General features: G+C 35.5%; 3 protein-coding genes and 1 pseudogene across 3 annotated transcripts in view; 1 reads left to right on the plus strand and 3 right to left on the minus strand.

Annotated features, from left to right (window-relative positions):
• The window catches only part of LOC136030120 (DNA polymerase eta-like), a 200,297-nt gene that overhangs the window by 119,131 nt on the left and 57,448 nt on the right, over nt 1–23,718 (plus strand). The window lies entirely within an intron of this gene.
• LOC136030570 (adhesive plaque matrix protein-like) overlaps nt 1–23,718 on the minus strand; it is a 53,707-nt gene that overhangs the window by 15,239 nt on the left and 14,750 nt on the right. The window contains exons 4-8 of the mRNA XM_065709643.1: nt 22,524–22,592; nt 17,272–17,576; nt 14,636–14,702; nt 10,494–10,562; nt 5,378–5,797 (exon numbers count right to left, since the gene is read on the minus strand). Coding sequence (XP_065565715.1) covers nt 5,378–5,797; nt 10,494–10,562; nt 14,636–14,702; nt 17,272–17,576; nt 22,524–22,592 — 930 coding nt within the window. The remainder of the gene's footprint in view (nt 1–5,377; nt 5,798–10,493; nt 10,563–14,635; nt 14,703–17,271; nt 17,577–22,523; nt 22,593–23,718) is intronic.
• On the minus strand, nt 7,838–10,116 carry LOC136030121 (cuticle protein 19-like). The gene is made up of 3 exons (XM_065708804.1): nt 10,071–10,116; nt 9,299–9,418; nt 7,838–8,351 (listed from the first exon to the last, which is right to left on the minus strand). The coding sequence occupies exons 1-3, from the start codon at nt 10,074–10,076 to the stop codon at nt 7,899–7,901; spliced, it is 579 nt and encodes a 192-aa protein (XP_065564876.1). The 5' UTR covers nt 10,077–10,116; the 3' UTR covers nt 7,838–7,898.
• On the minus strand, nt 19,649–22,137 carry LOC136030126 (uncharacterized; annotated as a pseudogene).

The raw sequence follows: 23,718 nt of genomic DNA on the forward strand, positions 1-23,718 counted from the left end.
CAGTTTCATCCTGATATCACCGCTTTAAGTATTTTCTAAGATTTCCAGTCCCCCCCAACTGCCCCTTCCCCCAATTACGCTTGATCCGGTTGTGATTTAAAATAACAGATTTGAGTCACGAGGTCCTTCTAAATATGAAGTTTCATGAAGATCTGATCACTCCTTCGTAAGTTAAAAATAAGTCATTTTTTCTAATTTTTCAGAATTAACCCCCCCCCCCAATAGAGCAGATCCGTTCCAATTATGTAAATCACATATCTAAGACTTCTGCTTATTTTCCCACAAAGTTTCATCCCGATCCCTCCAATCTAAGCGTTTTCCATGATTTTAGGTTCCACCACCCCAAACTCCCCCCAATGTCACCAGATCCGGATGGGATTTAAAATAAGAGCTTTGAGACACGATATCCTTCTAAATATCAAATTTCATTGAGATCCGATCACCCGTTCGTAAGTTAAAAATGCCTCATTTTTTCTAATTTTTTCAGAATTAACCCCCCCCCCCAACTACCACAAAGAGAGTGGATCCTTTCCGGTTATGTCAATTATGTATCTAGGACTTGTGCTTATTTTTTCCATCAAGTTTCATCCCGATCCCTCCACTCTAAGTGTTTTCCAAGTTTTTGGTTCCCCCTCCCAACTCCCCCGAATGTCAGCAGATCCGGTCGGGATTTAAAATAAGAGCTCTGAGACACGATATCTTTCTAAATATCAAATTTCATTGAGATCCGATTATCCGTTCGTAAGTTAAAAATACCTCATTTTTTCTAATTTTTAGAATTACCCCCCCCCCCCAACTATCCCAAAGAGAGCGGATCTGTTCTGGTTATGTCAATCATGTATCTAGGACTTTTGCTTATTTTTCCCACCAAGTTTTATCCCGATCCCGCCACTCTAAGTTTTTCATAAGTTTTAGGTCTCCCCCTCCCAACTCCCCCCCCAATGTCACCAGATCTGTTCGGGGTTTAAAATAAGAGCTCCGGAAAACGATGTCTTTCTAAATATTTAGAAGGATATCGTGTCTCAAAGATCTTATTTTAAATTCCAACTGGATCTGGTGACATAGGGGGGAGTTTGGGGTGGTGGAACCTAAAATTATGGAAAACGCTTAGATTGGAGGGATCGGGATGAAACTTTGTGGGGAAAATAAGCAGAAGTCTTAGATACGTGATTTACATAATTGGAACGGATCCGCTCTATTGGGGGGGGGGGGGTAATTCTGAAAAATTAGAAAAAATGACTTATTTTTAACTTACGAAGGAGTGATCGGATCTTCATGAAACTTCATATTTAGAAGGTCCTTGTGACTCAAATCTCTTATTTTAAATCTCAACCAGATGAAGCGTAATTGGGGGGAGAGGCAGTTGGGGGGACTGGAAATCTTAGAAAATACTTAAAGCGGTGAGATCAGGATGAAACTGGATGTGAAGAATAAAAAGATGTGTAAGATACTTGACTGACATTACCGGTCCGGATCTGTTCTCTTTGGTGGATTTTGGGGGGGGGATAATTTTGAAAAATGAGGTATTTGTAACTTACGAAAGGGCGACCAGATCTTAATGAAATTTGATATTTAGAAGGATCTTGTCCTTTAAAGCTCTAATTTTAAATTCCGACTAGATCCTGTGACATTGTGGGGGAGTTGGAGGGGGAAACCGGAATTCTTGGAAAACGGGAAAATTGGGGTATTTTTATCTTACGAATAGGTGATCGGATCTTAGTGAAATTTGATATTTAGAAGGAATCCATGTCTCAGAGCTCTTATTTCAAATCCCGACCAGATTTTTGACCTTTGGGGGAGTTGGAGGGGGAAATCTTGGAAAACACTTGGAGTGGAGGAATCGGGATGAAGCTTGGTGGATAGAATAAGCAAATGTCCTTGATACGTGATTGACGGAACCGTACTGGATTCGCTCTCTTTGGGGGAGTTGGGGGGCAGGGGTTCAGTGATTTGGCGAGTCAGGTGCATCTGGACGTGCTGGGACGATGAAAATCGGTAGGCGTGTCAGGGACCTGCACAAATTGACTTGATAAAGTCGTTTTCCCAGATTCGATTCGACCATCTGGGGGACTAAAGGGAGAGGAAAAATTAGAAAAAATAGGTATTTATTACTTACGAGTGGGTGATCGGATCTTAATGACTTTTGATATTTAGAAGGACATCGTGACTCAGAGCTCTTATTTTAAATCCTGACCGGCATTTAGCCTCTTATTTTCCTTTTAAATCAATCTATTGATTCATAGAATTTTGTTAGAGCTCATACCATATGATCTCTTGGCTCTTAGCTCTTCTTGCCTCGTCACAAGTGCCTAATGAGCTCTTAGCTCTTGTTGTTACTGAAAAAGGGCGCTAGAACTTTTAACTTCCGTTCGAATGAGCCCTCTGTCGATGTTCTAGGACTATTGGTTCGATATGATCATCCCTGAGAAGAAAAACGAAAAAAACAAATAAGCACGCATCTGTGGTCTTTCTTCTGACAAAAAAAAAAGAATACAAATTACCGTTCTAATAATTAAAAGAATACCCTTTTCAGAATACCGTTTCCAAATGTTTTTTTTTTTTTAGTTTTCACCTAATTCTAACTCAAGTTTACCGGTTTTTTTCAACTTGAAGTTCCCTTAGTTCGTTGAATCTGTACTGGACTCTTAAAAAATTTAGCATATCTCCGCTTACCTTGTAAAGAGGGCTTTGAAGATTTACTGGTTTTATTGAAATTAACCTAAACTCTTCGAGCACACCTTTAAGGAATATTTAAGGGACAAAATTAAAATAAATATTGGAGCTGGCTTAAATAAACTACGATTCTATGTGAAATTAAATAAAAAACAAGTTTTTTAACTGCAAGTAAGGAGCGACATTAAACTTTAAAACAAATAGAAATTATTCCGTATATGAAAGGGGTTGTCCCCTTCTCAATGCCCCGCTCTACTTTTCAAAACAATAAAAAACTTTAGCGTAAAGAGCGAGGCGTTAAGGAGGGAACAGCCCCTCTCTTATGCGGATCAACTTTTTCGTGCTATATGCATGGTCAGCATGGTCGAAAGCACGGGAAAATTACAGGCCCCCTCCTTGAACAACAAGGAAAATCACTTTTTTGCATCGATAACGCTCAGCTGTCTCACGTTTTTGTTGATTTTTGCGTTGTTTTTAGCGGGCTACCAGAAAATCATAGAGAGATGGCTAATGGCTCATTCCAAAGCTATTTATCATATCTACTTGTTTTATATAAATTCAGCCATCTGCAAGTGCCGTATGATACTAAAACAAGCGGGCTGCCAAAACATCGTAAATATATTTTTTTTTTTTTTTAGCTCATATAAAAGATATTACTTTTATTTACTTTTTTTACTATAAAATCTACCATCTGCAAGTGCCAAATGGCACTAAAAATGGCATTATTGGTGCCATGTCTCAAGTGGAAAAGCTGAGGCTAGTGGGCATCCAGAACGTCCTTGAGAGATTTTTAATGGCTCATTTGAAAACTATTGCTCATATATACATGCTATTGTCAGTTTTACCATCCGTAAGTGCCATATTGCACGAAAAACGATACTTTGGATGCCACTTCTTAAGTGGAAAAGCTTGGAAGTATAATACGGTAACATTGTAATAGTTATTGTCCAAAACCCTTAACTTGAGATATACAAGAACCCCTCCCGTATACTCCCCCTCCCAGTCCCCTTAGTAAATATTATTAGTCCGTTGGGAGAACTCACTATAAACTCTTTAACACGGTCAACCAATGTTGCAGCATGCAGAAGGATTTTTAAAATATTGAGTGTTCTTAAGAGGAAGAAATTCATAGAAGAACAAATAATTGAATCTCAAAATTTCAAATAACTATTCCTTCACATACTCCCTTCCTTCCTCCTGTTCGCAAGAGTTGAGCTTCGCCAAATATAGTTTAATGCTCTCACTCCTTATAATAGGAGCTTTTTATTTAACTTATTATTTAACCTTTTCATAGTTAATTTCAAATGTATTTGCTGAATATGAAATAACAATGCTTTTGGTGATGACATTGCTGTCCATAGTCTTTGGGAAAAGGGCTGTAAGTTACACAAGTTTTTCTTACAAGTTTTTTCAACTCAGAGTAAGGAGCAACATTAAAACCTAAAACGAACAGAAATTATTACGTGTATGAATGGGATTGCCCCCTCCTCAACACCTTTTTCTTTACGCTAAAGTCTTTTTAGTACTTTTAAAAAAGCTTCCTGTTGTTCTAATTAAACAACCCTTGTGTTTCAGGAGTCGTTCTTAAAGGATTGGGACCAAATTCAAACTTTAGCGTTAAGAGCGAGGTGTTGAGGAGGGGGTAATCCCCTTAACACACGTAAAAAAAATTTCCGTTTTAAGTTGTAATGTAGCTTCTTACTTTCAGTTGAAAAAACTAGGTTTCTTCATTTAATTAAATAAATAAAAACAAGTTTTTTCAACTGAAAGTAAGGAGCGACATTAAAACTTAAAACGAACAGAAACTATTCCGTATATGAAAAGGGTCCCCATTCCTCAGGGACTCTGGGGGATCAAGTCGTCCCCAAAGACATAGTTATTAGGTTTTTCGACTATGCTTAACAAAATGGATATCCCAAAGTTTTGATCTGGTAACTTCGGGAGAAAAGAGTGTTGGAAGGGGCCTAGGTGCCCACCTATTTTTTTGGTTACTAAAAATGGCACTAGAACTTTCAATTCCGTTAGAATAAGCCCTCTCGCGACATTCTAGGACTACTGGCTCCATACGATCACCCCTGAAAATGATCCTTGATGAAAATGATGTGAGCAAATGTTGACATATTTGATAGTAGTGCGAACCAAAACTTATTTCCTGAACGTGCATATGAATATGTGTGCATTGACTATAATGTATGTTTACTATGACTCACACATAATAGTTTACCGTATTCGCGAGTTTTTTTTCAGACAGTGAATATGCTGAGCCTTATTTTTTAGCTAGACAAAGATTAATGAGGCAATTTTTTAAAAGAAAAAAGAATCTGTTATCTTCTGTTTCAAAAGTAACTTATCTTTGAGCTATTTGGGATGGTTTTTTGTGACTAAAACCTGATGAAATTTTTTAAACGTTCAACATTGTCAAATTATCTTTGTGTTTTAACGGGATGTAACCATAATATCAACTCAATCTTAAGCCACTGTAGGCTCGTGAGTGCCCTAACTTTAAGCTCCTTACTACAGTTCGTTACCACGAACTGTTTGAAAACTCAAGTTTAAATTAGAATCCATTTCAATGATTTTGCTTATATGAAAATGAATATACTATAAAAAAAGAGTAAAGTATCGATTTAAGTCAATATATCCTCAATGAAGTAACTTTTATTCTGGTATAAAAATAACGAATAATAATTTCTATAAATATCTAGTATTTTGGCTCATAAGCTGGTGCTTTGTATACAGGAGTTGGGTATGCTGATGCCTTGTATTCTGGGGCAGGGTAGGCTGGTGCCTTGTATTCTGGAGCAGGATATGCTGGAGTTTTGTATTCTGGAGCAGGGTAGGCTGGTGCTTTGTATGCTGGTGTCTTGTATTCTGGAGCAGAGTAGGTTGGTGCTTTGTATTCAGGGTATTTAGCTTCACCAGTGTACTGAACTTCAGCATTGTATCCATTGTAGGCATCAGCTGTGTAGGTTACTGTCTGGACACGACCGTCTGGGAGGAGAACACGGTAACTTCCCTTGGTGTATCCTTTGTCGTCTGTGACCTGCTCATGGGCATAGTCATTGTAGGTGTAGTCGTCCTTGACGGCCCAGGCAAATTGATATGGGGCGTAATCGTATTTGTACTGCAAAGAAAGATTAGGTCAATTGTGTTTCAAATACTATCATAAACCTAATAAGAGAGCGGTTTGTTTCAATTTAAATAAAAAAAGAAAATAATGCTAATCCCCTTAATACACGTAAAAATTTTTGTCCGTTTTAAGTTGTAATGTAGCTCCTTACTTTCAGTTGAAAAAACTAGGTTTTTTTTTATTTAAATAAATAAATAAAAACAAGTTTTTTCAACTGAAAGTAAGGAGCGACATTAAAATTTAAAACGAACAGAAATTCTTTCGTATATGAAATTGGTCGCCATTCCTCAGGGACTGTGGGGGATTAAGTCGTCCCCAAAGAAATAGTTATTAGGTTTTTCGACTATGCTTAACAAAATGGATATCTCAAAATTTTGATCTGGTAACTTCGGGAGAAAAGAGTGTTGGAAGCCTAGGTGCCTAGGGGCCTAGGTGCCCTCCTATTTTTCGGTTACTTAAAATGACACTAGAACCTTCAATTCCCGTTAGAATGAGCCCTCTCACGACATTCTAGGACCACTGGGTCCATACGATCACCCCTGGGAAAAAACCAAATAAACACGCATCCGTGATCTGTCTTCTGGCAAAAAATACAAAATTCCACATTTTGTATATAAGAGCTTGAAACTTCGATAGTAAGGTTCTCTGAAACGTTGAACCTTGATGGCGTTCAGATTCTATGGCTTTTAGGGGGTGTTTCTCTCTATTTTTTAAACTAAGGCAAATTTTCTCAGGCTCTTAACTTTTGATTGGTAATACTAAACTTGATGAAACTTATGTATTTAAAATCAGCACAAAAATATGATTATTTTGATGTACTATTGGTATCAAAACCCATCTTTTAGAGTTTCGGTTACTATTGAGCCGGTTCGCTCCTTACTACAGTTCGTTACCACGAGCTGTTTGATTCGTTACCTTGAACTGTTTGACAAATAGATTGGATTCGATCATCAGCCGCCGTCGTTGGAGTGCTAGCGCGATAGACACTGAATCAGAATGGCAAGGGTTCAATCCCTTAACCAGGCATTTTTATTTCAATTATGATTTTCTTCCTTATATATGACTATTTTTCAGCTAATTCACTATTTTTTTTCTTTAATTGTGAAATTTTCTGTACGCTATTTTTGGAACAAATTACGCCCCGAACCCTAACTTATTGCCAATAAGGGTCTGGAGAAAAGTATGCTTATGGTTCTAAAACCACTCAAAGTTGTATATTCAAAGAAGGATTACTTATTGTTACATTTATTTATTCATGTTAATTCCTGTTTACTAATTCCTGTTTACTTTAGTTGACAGAATAAAACTATTTGTTATTTAGAAATCATAGCACTAAGAACCTATTAGAATATTTTCTGTGATATTTTTCTGGTTGTCAGGTTACTTTCCAACTTTTTCGTGTTTATTGCTATTCCACGCCTGTATGTCTAATTATTTGATGTTTATCAGGGGGGGGGGAGCAAATCTTGAAATAGAGATTTAATTCGTGTTGCTCGACACAATGTAGATCAGATTGAATATGATGCGAGCCAATGTTGACATATTTGATAGTAATGCGAACCATAACTTATTTCCTGAACGTGCATATGAACATGTATGCATTGATATTAGGTATGTTTACTAAGCCTCATACATATCAATCTACCGTAATCGCGAGTTTCTTTCAGACAGTGAATACACTGAGCCTTATTTTTTAGCTAGACAAAGATGAATGAGCCAATTTCTTTAAAGAAAAAAGAATCTGTTATCTTCTGTTTCAAAAGTAACTTATCTTTGAGCTTTTTGAGATGGTGTTTTATGACTAAAACCTGATTAAACATTCTAAATCGTAAAATTATCTTTGTAAGTACATGAAACGGGATGTAACCGCAATATCTAATCTAAATCTAAATCTTAAGCCACTATAGGCTCATGAGCGCCCTAACTTTAATAAGAAAACTCAAGTTTAAATTAGAACCCATTTCAATGATTTTGCTTAAATGAAAATGAATATACTATAAAAAAAAGAGTAAGATATCGATTCAAGACAATATATCCTCGATGAAGTAACTTTTATTCTGGTATAAAAATAACGAATAATAAATTCTATAAATATCTAGTATTTTGGCTCATAAGCTGGTGCTTTGTATGCAGGAGTTGGGTATGTTGGTGCCTTGTATTCTGGGGCAGGGTAGGCTGGTGCCTTGTATTCTGGGGCAGGGTAGACAGGTGCTTTGTATTCTGGAGCGGGATATGCTGGTGTTTTGTATTCTGGAGCAGGGTAGGCTGGTGCTTTGTATGCTGGTGTCTTGTATTCTGGAGCAGAGTAGGCTGGTGCTTTGTATTCAGGGTATTTAGCTTCACCGGTGTATTGAACATCAGCGTTGTATCCACTGTAGGCATCAGCGGTATAGGTTACGGTCTGGACACGACCGTCTGGGAGGAGAACACGGTAGCTTCCCTTGGTGTATCCTTTGTCGTCTGTGACCTGCTCATGGGCATAGTCATTGTAGGTGTAGTCGTCCTTGACGGCCCAGGCAAATTGATATGGGGCGTAGTCGTATTTGTACTGCAAAGAAAGATTAGGTCATTTGTGTTTCAAATACTATGGTAAACCTAATAAAAAAGCGGTTTGTTTCAATTTAAAGAAAAAAATAACGCCTATAGAATGAGCTCGATTTACATTGCTGTTTATGACAATTTGTCGTTAGCCCTTTATGCACACTAATTTGTGTTAAATCCGAGTGAGAAAGGCACTTGAGAAAATCTGATTTTTATGTCATTGCAAGTTTAGGCTATCTAATGTAAAAAAAAAAGAAATCAATTACCAAAAAAGATATTGGAACTGCTACACATGCTTGTATTGGCTAGCAATACTGTTCTCAAATACAATTTACTCTTTTTTCTAATAGTGACTTCGAATGATGAGCAAAGCTGTTACGGTAATTATATCCAATTATATCTGTGAAACATGTCATAATATCCTCCCCAATTTATAGAGAATTTTGAAATCCCCGCAGCCTGGTTTTGCAGTGCGTACCATGAAACCACCAAGTCTGCCAAATATCCACACACGTGATGTCTTCGCCCCTCCCCGAAGAAAGAACTCACGGTTACATTGAGCTCACAGTTAAGCACAATCACATTGATATCGAACAATCTGTGACACATTGTATATTGACATTAGATGACAAGTATTCGGTTCGGATTTTCCAAAGGAGGAGTTGCTTTATCGATTATATATTGATACCATATCGGTTTGACTTATTCTGAGCTTAATTCGAGACTTTTGTTAAAAGAAATAAGACTTAAATTGATTTATTTTTGTAGATGTATTTTGAAATAAAGACTAACCTGTAAAATTTTAATTTCACTCCTCTGGTGTAGCAACTCAATTTCTTTTTAAGTTCTCAAATAAGCTCAGTATTCTTTTGCTATTTATTAGTTTCATTGTTATCCATTTAAATAGTCTTTTATTTTTATTGAAGTAACGAAATGAGGAAAATTCAAACTTACGTCTGCTGCTTTATATGCTGGCTTATACTCAGCTGCCTTGTATTCAGTTTTGTATTCCGGCTTTGGGTAGTCCTGAGGTGCAGCAAATGCGGCAGCAATCAAAGCACAAACGACGAATCCCTAAAATTGATAATTAAGTATGAACTATAGATGTAAGAAATCGTAATCTTAGACATGACTTTTAGACTTGAAATTTGGAAGAAAATGATTAATAATTTTAGATAAAGTATATTTAAAGCAAAGAAAGCAGCCATATGCTGAAGTACTATAAACAATATCAGCGGCCTCTACTCTCCCAAAATCCTATTCCAATGAAAACATCTCTAAAATGGTCACATGGGGTTTTAAATGAAAATCGCACATAAAATGGTCTAGAATTTGTATTTCTAACCTTAAACGTTATTGAGACAAACAGTATATATAAAAAGGTCGTATGGGGTATTTTTGTCCTTGTGGCGGGGGATGTTACGAAAAGAATGTTGTTCGAGGGGGAGGCAACAAAAGATTTTTTTGTTCCTGGGGAAGCTAAGGTTTCTCTGCCTGCATTTTTATGATGAGCTCACGAGTCGGAGAAATGGTTTTGTTAGTTTTTCAGGAGATTTTTTTGGGGGAGGGGGTTCAAAACCGATTACTTCCTCCCTCTTATTTTGGCACTGGTTATGAATTATATTCATAATACAATGGAAATGTTGTCTATGATGTACTATTATTGTATTGTATATCCTGTTACTGAAAAGTCATTTGAAGAAATTAGTATAAACATAGGACTTACTTTCATCTTTTTAGTATCGTAAGTAGTAACCTCAAAATAAAACTGATAGCTTAAATGAATACTTCGGGATATTATATATGGGTTACTTCAGAAAGAAAAAAGTGACCACACCCTCCCGGCATATTTGGCCACCTTGGATTGTAAATTGCTACAAACGCTTAGTTCCTTAACCTACGTCTATTTGTGGTTTAACTATGGAATCCATGTTAATTCTGATCTAATCCCTCAAACACGCGTCTGCAAACAAATGCAAATATTCTAGAGGTTACAGCATAACCTGCTTGAAATGGACCCTACATTTAGCGTAATTCTTAAGCAAGAAAAGTATTGGTCTTGTCCGTTAGAAAACAAAAGAAACTTACAGAAGTTGGGTATCCCGCGATTTGACAGTCGAAGATAGGGAATAAAAAAAAAAAAACTTACCCCACTGATACTGCTGCTTCTGGTGACTTCATTAATATAGTCAAAAATTTGATAATTGATACGTTTAATCTGCAAGGAAATAAGATTAAGAAGAGGGGGCTATGTGGGGGAAATTTTCCATGGAGGAATTTGTCATGGGGGAAGAAGATTTCCATAAAGGGGGCGCAGCATTTTCTAGCATTATTTAAAAAAAACAATGAGAAAATAAATATGAAAGAGTTTTTTCAACTGGAAGTATGGAGTAGCGTTAAAACTTAAAACGAACAGAAAATATTACGCATATAAGGGGTTCACATCCTCCTAATACCTCACTCTTTACTCTAAAGGATTTTCAATAATTTCAACTATTTATTCTACGGCCTTTGTGATTCAGGGGACAAAATTTTAGCTTTAATGCAAAGAGTTATTGACGAGGTATTGACGAGTGGGCGAACCTTCTCATTTACGTTATAAAAACATACGAACATAGAAGTTTGTTACGTAAGCTAATTCGTAAGTTACGTATATCTTTTACTAACGAAAACGTTCGTAAAAACTAAAAGTTCTAGTTGCCTTTTTAAGTACCCAAAAATTGGAGAGCAACTGGGCCTCCTTCCCCTCCTTTTTTCGCAAAATCATTCGATCAAAACTATGGGAAAGCCATTTAGCCAAATAGATAAATATGCAAATTTCGATTTAATTATTCATCTGCGGAGAGCCGAAATCCAAACATGGATTAACTAAAAAACGCTCAGAAACTAAATAAAAAAAAAAGTTTTTTAAATGAAAGTAAAGAGCGACATTAAAACTTAAAACGAACAGAAATTACCCCATATACGAAAGGGGCTGCTCCTTCTTCAACGCCCTGCTCTTTACGCTAATGTTTTTATTGTTTTAAAAAGTAGAGTTGAGAGAAAGAGTCAAACTTTAGTGCAAAGAGCAAGGCCTTGAAGAAGGAGCAGCCCCTTTCATATACAGGGTAATTTCTGTTCATTTTAAGTTTTAATGTCGCTCCTTACTTTCATTTAAAAAAAAACTTGTTTTTTTTTTTATTTAGTATCGAAAGGCTTGAGAGCTAGATAGTGACCGTGAGAGGGAAAGCTGGCATAATTTTTTCAGAGTTGTATAAAAATGATTATATTCATTTCTTGATGATATTCTATCTTCCTAGGGTAGAACTATGGCAGATAGTCATACAATAAGATATAGTCTATCAGTTCAGTAAGCCACTTGAAGGCAATTGGAGACCAAAAACGATTCAAAGATTTATGACCAACCATGTCCACAGGACTTCTAAGGGAGTGGCCGAATGACATCTAATGAACAACGTGTTAAATCAAAAACGGACAAAGATCAATTTAAAAAATAAGTTTTTCTGAGGGAAGTAAAGAGCGAAGTCGGTATCGAGTGTATTGGTTCCAGCGGTATTGGTATCGCACGTATCGGTGTCAGGCGCATCGGTATCGGGCGTTTTTTTTCGATCGTGGTTTTGTACCTTCTATATGAATTTCTTACTAAAACGAACAAAGATTAATTTAAAAAACAAAATTTTCCTGAGGGAAGCAAATAGTGAAGTTGAAACTTAAAAAGAAAAAAAAAAATATTATGTCACATCCTATCTAATATACATCGATAAAACTAGTGCAATTAAGCCAACTGATAATACTTCCCTATGTTTGTAGGATTATAGAAAACTGTGCTTTACTGAAAAAAAAAATATAGGAGTTTTGGTACAGTAAAAGTAAACTTTCTAAGGATACTTAATAGTATAAAAATAGAACATTTTAGGATTGTTGCTTTTTTTTTCGGTTAATTTAACATCACTTCTGGAGAATGAGCTTAGTCCAATGATTGACTGTCGTTTTGGGATCTGAAAAGATACTTAATGATAGTTTTATAGATAAGTTCAAAGTGGACCAGTCTTGATAGTATGGTTGATATGCTCTTGTTATGGTTGTTTGGTTGTTATGGTTGGTATGCTCTTAGGTTGAGCTGTTTAATGACTCTGCACTTCTAAATATAATATTTATTTTTATGCCCAAGTTTTTAAGCTAATTTTAACCGTATACTGAAAGTTACTGGTATTACAGCTCGTGTAAAGCGTTATAGATTAATTGATTGTTGTGAGGCTACATACTCACTTTTGACTCCTAAATCAATATTCTTGTTTTTTATGCTCGGCTTTTGTGTTTTCAGTTAAACGTCAGTTTTCTATAATCCTAACATGGGGAAATATCACCATTTGGTTTATTTGTACTAGTTGTATATATATATATATATATATATATATATATATATATATATATATATATATATATATATATATATATATATATATATATATATATATATATATATATGTATAGATATATATATATATATATATATATATATATATATATATATATATATATATATATATGTATATATATATATATGTATATATATATATAAATATATATATATATATATATATATATATATATATATATATATATATATATATATATATATATATATATATATATATAAAAAGGCTGTGAAGTTATAATTTTTGTTCGTTTGAAGTTTCGAATTCACTCTTTACTTCGCTCAGATAATCTTTGTTTTTTAAATTAATTCCATTTAGTGGCGTGTCTGGATTAGGACTGTATGGGGCGAGTTAGCATATTCAATTCCTCCTTAATTTATCTCTGAATTTTAAACCATTTTAGAAATTGTCTGATATGAAAAGAAAATTAAGTCTTTCCTCAACACCAATAGCTTAAAGCAAAAGAAAGATATAACGTTATTGGACGTTAGTTGAATACAAATGAGGATACGAGGCGTTCTGGCACCGACCGGAACTTGCCGGTGCCGACAGAATTTCCAAAAAAAAAAATGTATTGCAGAATTTCATGTATCTCCAGTTTTAAACCCCGGTTCGGCACCGGCCAGCATCGGGCTCTTATTTTACACCAAGATACTCCTCGTCAGAATACCGTTTCCAAATGTTTTTTTTTTCTTTTTTTAATTTTCACCTAATTCTAACTCAAGTTTACCTGTTTTTTAAACGTAAAATTCCTTCCGTTGAATCTGTACTGGACTCTTAAAAAATTTAGCATATGTCCGCTTACCTTGTTAAGAGGCCTTTGAAGATTTACTGGTCTTATTGAAATTTGCCTAAACTCTTAGAGCACACCTTTAAGGAATATTTAAGGGACAAAATTAAAATAAATATTTGAGTTAGTTTAAATAAACTACGATTCTATGTATAATTAAATAAAAAAACAAGTTTTTTAACTGCAAGTAAGGAGCGACAATAAAATTTAAAACGAATAGAAATTATTCCGTATATGAAAGGGGTTGTCCCCTCCTCAATGTCCCGCTCTACTTTTCAAAACAATAAAAAACTTTAGCGTAAAGAGCGAGGCGTTAAGGAGGGAACAACCCTCTCATATACGGATCAATTTTTTCATGCTATATACATGGTCAGCATGGTCGAAAGCCTTAGACGGGAAAATTACAGGCCCCCTCCTTGAACAACAAGGAACATCACTTTTTTGCATCGATAACGCTCAGCTGTCTCACGTTTTTGTTGATTTTTGCGTTGCTTTTAGCGGGCTACCAGAAAATCATAGAGAGATGGCTAATGGCTCATTCCAAAGCTATTTGTCATATCTACTTGTTTTATATAAATTCAGCCATCTGCAAGTGCCGTATGATACTAAAACAAGCGGGCTGCCAAAACATCGTAAACATGTTTTTTTTTTTTTTTAGCTCATATAAAAGATATTGCTTTTATTTACGTTTTTTACTATAAAATCTACCATCTGCAAGTGCCAAATGGCACTAAAAGGACATTATTGGTGTCATGTCTCAAGTGGAAAAGCTGGGGCTAGTGGGCATCCAGAACGTCCTAGAGAGATTTTTAATGGCTCATTTGAAAGCTATTGCTTATATATACATGCTATTGTCAGTTTTACCATCCGTAAGTGCCATATTGCACGAAAAACGATACTTTGGGTGCCACTTCTTAAGTGGAAAAGCTTGGAAGTATAATACGGTAACATTGTAATAGTTATGGTCCAAAACCCTTAACTTGAGATATACAAGAACCCCTCCCGTATACTCCCCCTCTCAGTCCCCTTAGTAAATATTATTAGTCCGTTTGGAGAACTCACTATGAACTCTTTAACACGGTCAGCCAATGTTGCAGCACGCAGAAGGATTTCTAAAATATCGGGTGTTCTTAAGAGGAAGAAATTCATAGAAGAACAAATAATTGAATCTCAAAATTTCAAATGACTATTCCTTCACATACACCCTTCCTTCCTCCTGTTCGCAAGAGTTGAGCTTCACCAAATATAGTTTAATGCTCTCACTCCTTATAATAGGAGCTTTTTATTTAACTTATTATTTAACCTTTTCATAGCCAATTTAAAATGTAGTTGCTGAATATGAAATAAAAATGCTTTTGGTGATGACATTGCTGTCCATAGTCTTTGGGAAAAGGGCTGTAAGTTACACAAGTTTTTTTTACAAGTTTTTCAACTCAAAGTTAGGAGCAACATTAAAACTTAAAACGAACAGAAATTATTACGTGTATGAATGGGATTGCCCCCTCCTCAACACCTTGCTCTTTACGCTAAAGTTTTTTAGTACTTTTAAAAAAGCTTCCTATTGTTCTAATTAAACAACCCTTGTGTTTCAGGAGTCGTTCTTAAAGGATTGGGACAAAATTCAAACTTTAGGGTAAAGAGTGAGGTGTTGAGGAGGGGGTAATCCCCTCAATACACGTAAAAAAAATTTTCCGTTTTAAGTTGTAATGTAGCCTCTTACTTTTAGTTGAAAAAACTAGGTTTCTTCATTCAATTAAATAAATAAAAACAAGTTTTTTCAACTGAAAGTAAGGAGCGACATTAAAACTTAAGACGAACAGAAACTATTCCGTATATGAAAAGGGTCTCTATTCCTCAGGGACTGTGGGGGATCAAGTCTTCCCCAAAGACATAGTTATTAGGTTTTTCGACTATGCTTAACAAAATGGATATCTCAAAGTTTTGATCTGGTAACTTCGGGAGAAAAGAGTGTTGGAAGGGGCCTAGGTGCCCTCCTATTTTTTTGGTTACTAAAAATGGCACTAGAATTTTCAATTCCTTTAGAATGAGCCCTCTCGCGACATTCTAGGACTACTGGGTCCATACGATCACCCCTGGGAAAAAGACAAATAAACACGCATCCGTGATCTGTCTTCTGGCAAAAAAAATACAAAATTCCACATTTTTGTAGATAGGAGCTTGAAACTTCGACAGTAGGGTTCTCTGATACGCTGAATCTTGATGGCGTTCAGATTCTATGACTTTTAGGGGGTGTTTCTACCTATTTTCTAAACTAAGGCAAATTTCCTCAGGCTCTTAATTTTTGATAGGTAAGACTAAACTTGATGAAACTTATGTTTTTAAAATCATCACAAAAATACGATTCTTTTGATGTAACTATTGGTATCAAAATCCCGTTTTTTAGAGTTTCGTTTACTATTGAGCCGGGTCGCTCCTTACTACAGTTCGTTACCACGAACTGTTTGATTCGTTACCTCGAACTGTTTGATAAGTAGATTGAATTCGATCATCAGACGCCGTAGTTCGAGTGCTAACGCGATAGACTCTGAATCAGAATGGCAAGGGTTCAATCCCTTAACCAGGCAATTTTATTTCAATTATGATTTTCTTCCTTGACTATTTTTCAGCTAATTCACTTTTTCTTGTGAAATATTCTATACAGTTTTTTGGAACAAATTACGCCCCGAACCCTAACTTATTGCAACTAAGGGTCTGGAGAAACGTAGGCTTATGGTTCTGGAACCACTCAAAGTTGTATATTCAAAGAAGGATTACTTATTGGTACATTTATTTATTCATGTTAATTCCTTTTTACTATTTAATTGACAGAATAAAACTATTTGTAATTTATGTAGAGAAATCATAGCACTAAGAACTCATTAGAATATTTTCTGTGATATTTTTCTGATGGTCAGGTTACTTTCCAACTTTTTGGTGTTTATTGCTATTCCACTCCTGTATGTCGAATTTTTTTGGTGTTTATCAGGGGGGAGTAAATCTTGAAATAAAGATTTAATTCTTTTGCTCGACACAAGATTGAAAATGTACATCAGATTGAAAATGATGTGAGCAAATGTTTACATATTTGATAGTAATGCGAACCAAAACTTATTTCCTGAACGTGCATATGAATATGTGTGCATTGACTATAATGTATGTTTACTATGACTCACACATAATAGTTTACCGTATTCGCGAGTTTCTATCAGACAGTGAATACGCTGAGCCTTATTTTTTAGCTAAACAAAGATTAATGAGGCAATTTTTTAAAAGAAAAAAAGAATCTGTTATCTTCTGTTTCAAAAGTAACTTATCTTTGAGCATTTTGGGATGGTTTTTTGTGCCTAAAACCTGATGAAATTTTTTTAACGTTCAACATTGTCAAATTATCTTTGTGTTGAAACGGGATGTAACCATAATATCAACTAAATCTTAAGCCACTGTAGGCTCGTGAGCGCCCTAACTTTAAGCTCCTAACTACAGTCCGTTACCACGAACTGTTTGAAAACTCGTTTAAATTAGAATCCATTTCAATGATTTTGCTTATATGAAAATGAATATACTATAAAAAAAGAGTAGGATATCGATTTAAGTCAATATATCCTATATGAAGTAACTTTTATTCTGGTATAAAAATAACGAATAATAATTTCTATAAATATCTAGTATTTTGGCTCATAAGCTGGTGCTTTGTATACAGGAGTTGGTATGCTGGTGCCTTGTAATCTGGGGCAGGGTAGGCAGGTGCTTTGTCTTCTGGAGCAGGATATGCTGGAGTTTTGTATTCCTGAGCAGGGTAGGCTGGTGCTTTGTATGCTGGTGTCTTGTATTCTGGAGCAGAGTAGGTTGGTGCTTTGTATTCAGGGTATTTAGCTTCACCAGTGTATTGAACATCAGCATTGTATCCACTGTAGGCATCAGCAGTATAGGTTACGGTTTGGACCCGACCGTCTGGGAGGAGAACACGGTAACTTCCCTTGGTGTATCCTTTGTCGTCTGTGACCTGCTCATGGGCATAGTCATTGTAGGTGTAGTCGTCCTTGACGGCCCACGCAAATTGATATGGGGCGTAATCGTATTTGTATTGCAAAGAAAGATTAGGTCAATTGTGTTTCAAATACTATCCTAAACCTAATAAGAGAGCGGTTTGTTTCAATTAAAAAAAAAAAAAAAATGCTAATCCCCTTAATACACGTAAAAATTTTTGTCCGTTTTAAGTTGTAATGTAGCTCCTTACTTTCAGTTGAAAAAACTAGTGTTTTTTTCATTTAATGAAATAAATAAAAACAAATTTTTTCAACTGAAAGTAAGGAGCGACATTAAAACTTAAAACGAACAGAAATTCTTTCGTATATGAAAAGGGTCCCCATTCCTCAGGGACTGTGGGGGATTAAGTCGTCCCCAAAGAAATAGTTATTAGGTTTTTCGACTATGCTTAACAAAATGGATATCTCAAAATTTTGATCTGGTAACTTCGGGAGAAAAGAGTGTTGGAAGGGGCCTAGGTGCCCTCCTATTTTTTCGGTTACTGAAAATGGCACTAGAACTTTCAATTTCCGTTAGAATGAGCCCTCTCACGACATTCTAGGACCATTGGGTCCATACGATCACCCCTGGGAAAAAAAACAAATAAACACGCATCCGTGATCTGTCTTCTGGCAAAAAATACAAAATTCCACATTTTGTAGATAAGAGCTTGAAACTTCGACAGTAGGGTTCTCTGATACGTTGAATCTTGATGGCGTTCAGATTCTATGGCTTTTAGGGGGTGTTTCTCCCTATTTTTTAAACTAAGGCAAATTTTCTCAGGCTCTTAACTTTTGATTGGTAATACTAAACTTGATGAAACTTATGTATTTAAAATCAGCACAAAAATATGATTATTTTGATGTACTATTGGTATCAAAACCCGTCTTTTAGAGTTTCGGTTACTATTGAGCTGGGTCGCTCTTTATTACAGTTCGTTACCACGAGCTGTTTGATTCGTTACCTCGAACTGTTTGATAAATAGATTGAATTCGATCATCAGACGCCGTAGTTCGAGTGCTAACGCGATAGACTCTGAATCAGAATGGCAAGGGTTCAATCCCTTAACCAGGCATTTTTATTTCAATTATGGTTTTCTGCCTTGACTATTTTTCAGCTAATTCACTTTTTTTTTGAAATGTTCTATACAGTTTTTTGGAACAAATTACGCCCCGAACCCTAACTTATTGCCACTAAGGGTCTGGAGAAACGTAGGCTTATGGTTCTGGAACCACTCAAAGTTGTATATTCAAAGAAGGATTACTTATTGTTACATTTATTTATTCATGTTAATTCCTGTTTACTATTTAATTGACAGAATAAAACTATTTGTAATTTAGAAATCATAGCACTAAGAACCCATTAGAATATTTTCTGTGATATTTTTCTGGTTGTCAGGTTACTTTCCAACTTTTTCGTGTTTATTGCTATTCCACGCCTGTATGTCTAATTATTTGATGTTTATCAGGGGGGAGCAAATCTTGAAATAGAGATTTAATTCGTGTTGCTCGACACAATGTAGATCAGATTGAAAATGATGCGAGCCAATGTTGACATATTTGATAGTAATGCGAACCAAAACTTATTTCCTGAACGTGCATATGAACATGTGTGCATGCATATTAGGTATGTTTACTAAGCCTCATACATATCAGTCTACCGTAATCGCGAGTTTCTTTCAGACAGTGAATACACTGAGCCTTATTTTTTAGCTAGACAAAGATGAATTAGCCAATTTCTTTAAAGAAAAAAGAATCTGTTATCTTCTGTTTCAAAAGTAACTTATCTTTGAGCTTTTTGGGATGGTGTTTTGTGACTAAAACCTGATTAAACATTCTAAATCGTAAAATTATCTTTGTAAGTACATGAAACGGGATGTAACCGCAATATCTAATCTAAATCTAAATCTTAAGCCACTATAGGCTCATGAGCGCCCTAACTTTAATAAGAAAACTCAAGTTTAAATTAGAACCCATTTCAATGATTTTGCTTAAATGAAAATGAATATACTATAAAAAAAAGAGTAAGATATCGATTTAAGACAATATATCCTCAATGAAGTAACTTTTATTCTGGTATAAAAATAACGAATAATAAATTCTATAAATATCTAGTATTTTGGCTCATAAGCTGGTGCTTTGTATTCAGGAGCTGGGTATGTTGGTGCCTTGTATTCTGGGGCAGGGTAGGCTGGTGCCTCGTATTCTGGGGCAGGGTAGACAGGTGCTTTGTATTCTGGAGCGGGATATGCTGGTGTTTTGTATTCTGGACCAGGGTAGGCTGGTGCTTTGTATGCTGGTGTCTTGTATTCTGGAGCAGAGTAGGCTGGTGCTTTGTATTCAGGGTATTTAGCTTCACCGGTGTATTGAACATCAGCGTTGTATCCACTGTAGGCATCAGCGGTTTAGGTTACGGTCTGGACACGACCGTCTGGGAGGAGAACACGGTAGCTTCCCTTGGTGTATCCTTTGTCGTCTGTGACCTGCTCATGGGCATAGTCATTGTAGGTGTAGTCGTCCTTGACGGCCCATGCAAATTGATATGGGGCGTAGTCGTATTTGTACTGCAAAGAAAGATTAGGTCATTTGAGTTTCAAATACTATTGTAAACCAAATAAAAAGCGGTTTGTTTCAATTTAAAGAAAAAAATAACGCCTATAGAATGAGCTCGATTTACATTGCTGTTTATGACAATTTGTCGTTAGCCCTTTATGCACACTAATTTGTGTTAAATCCGAGTGAGAAAGGCACTTGAGAAAATCTGATTTTTATGTCATTGCAAGTTTAGGCTATCTAATGTAAAAAAAAAGAAATCAATTACCAAAAAAGATATTGGAACTGCTACGCATGCTTGTATTGGCTAGCAAAACTGTTCTCAAATACAATTTACACTTTTTTTTAATAGTGACTTCGAATGATGAGCAAAGCTGTTACGGTAATTACTAAGTCTGAAATTTAGAAAAGGTTGTTGAATAGTCATTATACGATGAAACATTTGTCTATCATTTTTAGGTTTCGCACGACTCATTTCATAACCTTAGCCCCATTTTTTGCTACGCCATTGTTTCAGTGATGTTAATGCTAGTTTTGACCAAAGATAAGTACGCACATTTTTATAATATGAAAAACATGTGAAACTCAGTACAATAGTTGAATCGTTCAAATGACAAAACAATTATTTATATCGCACGTACTTTCGGTTTTAGCCTTTACAGGATTTACTCTCAGCCATGAAAGTTTACGATGAAATTTTGCAGTAACAAGGATAATCACCTCACAAACTACCCCCACCCAATGGAAATTTATTGTTTTAGACGAAGGGCTAGTCAAAATGGTAAATAAAAATTTGAAAGTGTAGGATTTAGAGAAAGGCAACTTTTCTTGCAAATCCAATTATATCTATGAAATATGTCATAATATCCTCCCCAATTTATAGAGAATTTTGAAATCCCCGCAGCCTGGTTTTGCAGTGCGTACCATGAAACCACCAAGTCTGCCAAATATCCACACACGTGATGTCTTCACCCCTCCCCGAAGAAAGAACTCACGGTTACATTGAGCTCACAGTTAAGCACAGTTACATTGATATGGAACAATCTGTGACACATTGTATAGACATTAGATGACAAGTATTCGGTTCGGATTTTCCAAATGAGGAGTTGCTTTATCGATTGTATATTGATACCATATCGGTTTGACTTATTCTGAGCTTATTTCGAGACCTTTGTTAAAAGAAATAAGACTTAAATTGATTTATTTTTGTAGATGTATTTTGAAATAAAGACTAACCTGTAAAATTTTAATTTCACTCCTCTGTTGTAGCAACTCAATTTCTTGAGAAATGCAAATATTCTAGAGGTTACAGCATAACCTGCTTAAAATGGACCCTACGTTTAGCGTAATTCTTAAGCAAGAAAAGAATTTCTTGAGAAGAAAATGATTCATAATTTTAGATAAAGTATATTTAAAGCAAAGAAAGCAGCCATATGCTGAAGTACTATAAACAATATCAGCGGCCTCTACTCTCCCAAAATCCTATTCCAATGAAAACATCTCTAAAATGGTCACATGGGGTTTTAAATAAAAATCGCACATAAAATGGTCTAGAATTTGTATTTCTAACTTTAAACGTTATTGAGACAAACAGTATATATAAAAGGTCGTATGGGGTATTTTTGTCCTTGTGGCCTGGGATGAGAAAAGAATGTTGTTCGAGGGGGAGGCAACAAAAGATTTTTGTTGTTCCTGGGGAGGCTAAGGTTTCTCTGCCTGCATTTTTATGATGAGCTCACGAGTCGGAGAAATGCTTTGTTAAGTTTTTCAGGAGATTTTTTGGGGGGAGGGGGTTCAAAGCCGATTACTTCCTCCCTCTTATTTTGGCACTGGTTATGAATTATATTCATAATACAATGGAAATGTTGTCTATGATGTACTATTATTGTATTGTATATCTTGTTACTGAAAAGTCATTTGAAGAAATTAGTATAAACATAGGACTTACTTTCATCTTTTTAGTATCGTAAGTAGTAACCTCAAAATAAAACTGATAGCTTAGAAGAATACTTCGGGATATTATATATGGGCTACTTCAGAAAGAAAAAAGTGACCACACCCTCCCGGCATATTTGGCCACCTTGGATTGTAAATTGCTACAAACGCTTAGTTCCTTAACCTACGTCTATTTGTGGTTTAACTATGGAATCCATGTTAATTCTGATCTAATCCCTCAAACACGCGTCTGCAAACAAATGCAAATATTCTAGAGGTTACAGCATAACCTGCTTGAAATGGACCCTACATTTAGCGTAATTCTTAAGCAAGAAAAGTATTGGTCTTGTCTGTTAGAAAACAAAAGAAACTTACAGAAGTTGGGTATCCCGCGATTTGACAGTCGAAGATAGGGAATAAAAAAAAAAAATACTTACCCCACTGATACTGCTGCTTCTGGTGACTTCATTAATATAGTCAAAAATTTGATAATTGATACGTTTAATCTGCAAGGAAATAAGATTAAGCCAAAAATACCTAGTTAGGGATTATTCATCAGTATTTTTCTAGTTTTCAATTATATTATTGTTTTCAAAATATTAAGTCAAATGCAATTTCTTTGATGTGGGCCTAGGTCCGTTCACAATCTACTGTCAGCAGCTGAACAGCCATTGCGACAGTGGAATATGGAATCCCGGATACCTTTTGCTTCCTCTCAGGTGCACTTATTTTTTGAACTTGTCAAGTATTTTGATTCAAAAAGGAATAGAGGTCATCCACTTTCTCGTTTGCAACTACATCCTTAGTAGATCATTAGATCCATACCCCAATCAGTGGTGGAATTTCGTCAAAATTTGGGGGGAGGGGCTGGGGTGGACCCAGTTTTCCGAGAAAACTGAAAAAAATTCATATAGTAAAGAAAAAGGTGAAGATGTACTAAAGAAAACTGACCCGTTCCTGTGGATGCTTGAATCATTCTTGCTAATCTTAATTCTCATAAGATTTTTGGAGGAACTAAATTTCATCTGGGGGGCAATCATGGGGCTGGGGGGCTAAGGTCTCGGAGTGGCAGTTGCCCTTCTTCCCCAGAGCAAATTACGTTCATGATCCCAACCCCTTGCCAATTAGGGATCAGAGAAGTGTTGTCATGTCGTTTTGGAACCACTCAAAGTTATATATTAAAAGAAGGATTACTTATTGTTGTATTTACTTATTCAAGATTTTTGGGTTTTTCTAAATATTTAATAGACAGGATAAAAGTATTTATAATATATATCCTATAGAGAAATCATAGTAGTAAAACCCATTTGCATCTTTTTTTTAGTTGTCAAGTTGCTTTCCAACTTGTTGTTGTTTCTTGCTATCCTATACCTTTAGTTCTAAAGTTTTTTCGTGTTTAGCAGGGGGGGGGGTCTTTAGTGAAATAAGTTAGCTATACGAAAATTTTGCTTATGTTCTGAAATCCTTGAAAACCTTCCTTAGAAAAATAGTTACTTCTAGAACACCTAGGAAATCGATGCACAATAAAAATCTTAGAAATTATTTCTTGGTGTGTGGTTCATTTTTAATTTAGAAGAGCCTTTTTTTCTTGTCTGATCTGCATGGCATTAAACTTATTTAAAACGTCAAACA

Source organism: Artemia franciscana, chromosome 8 (assembly GCF_032884065.1).
Source record: "Artemia franciscana chromosome 8, ASM3288406v1, whole genome shotgun sequence".
Taxonomy (NCBI): domain Eukaryota; kingdom Metazoa; phylum Arthropoda; class Branchiopoda; order Anostraca; family Artemiidae; genus Artemia; species Artemia franciscana.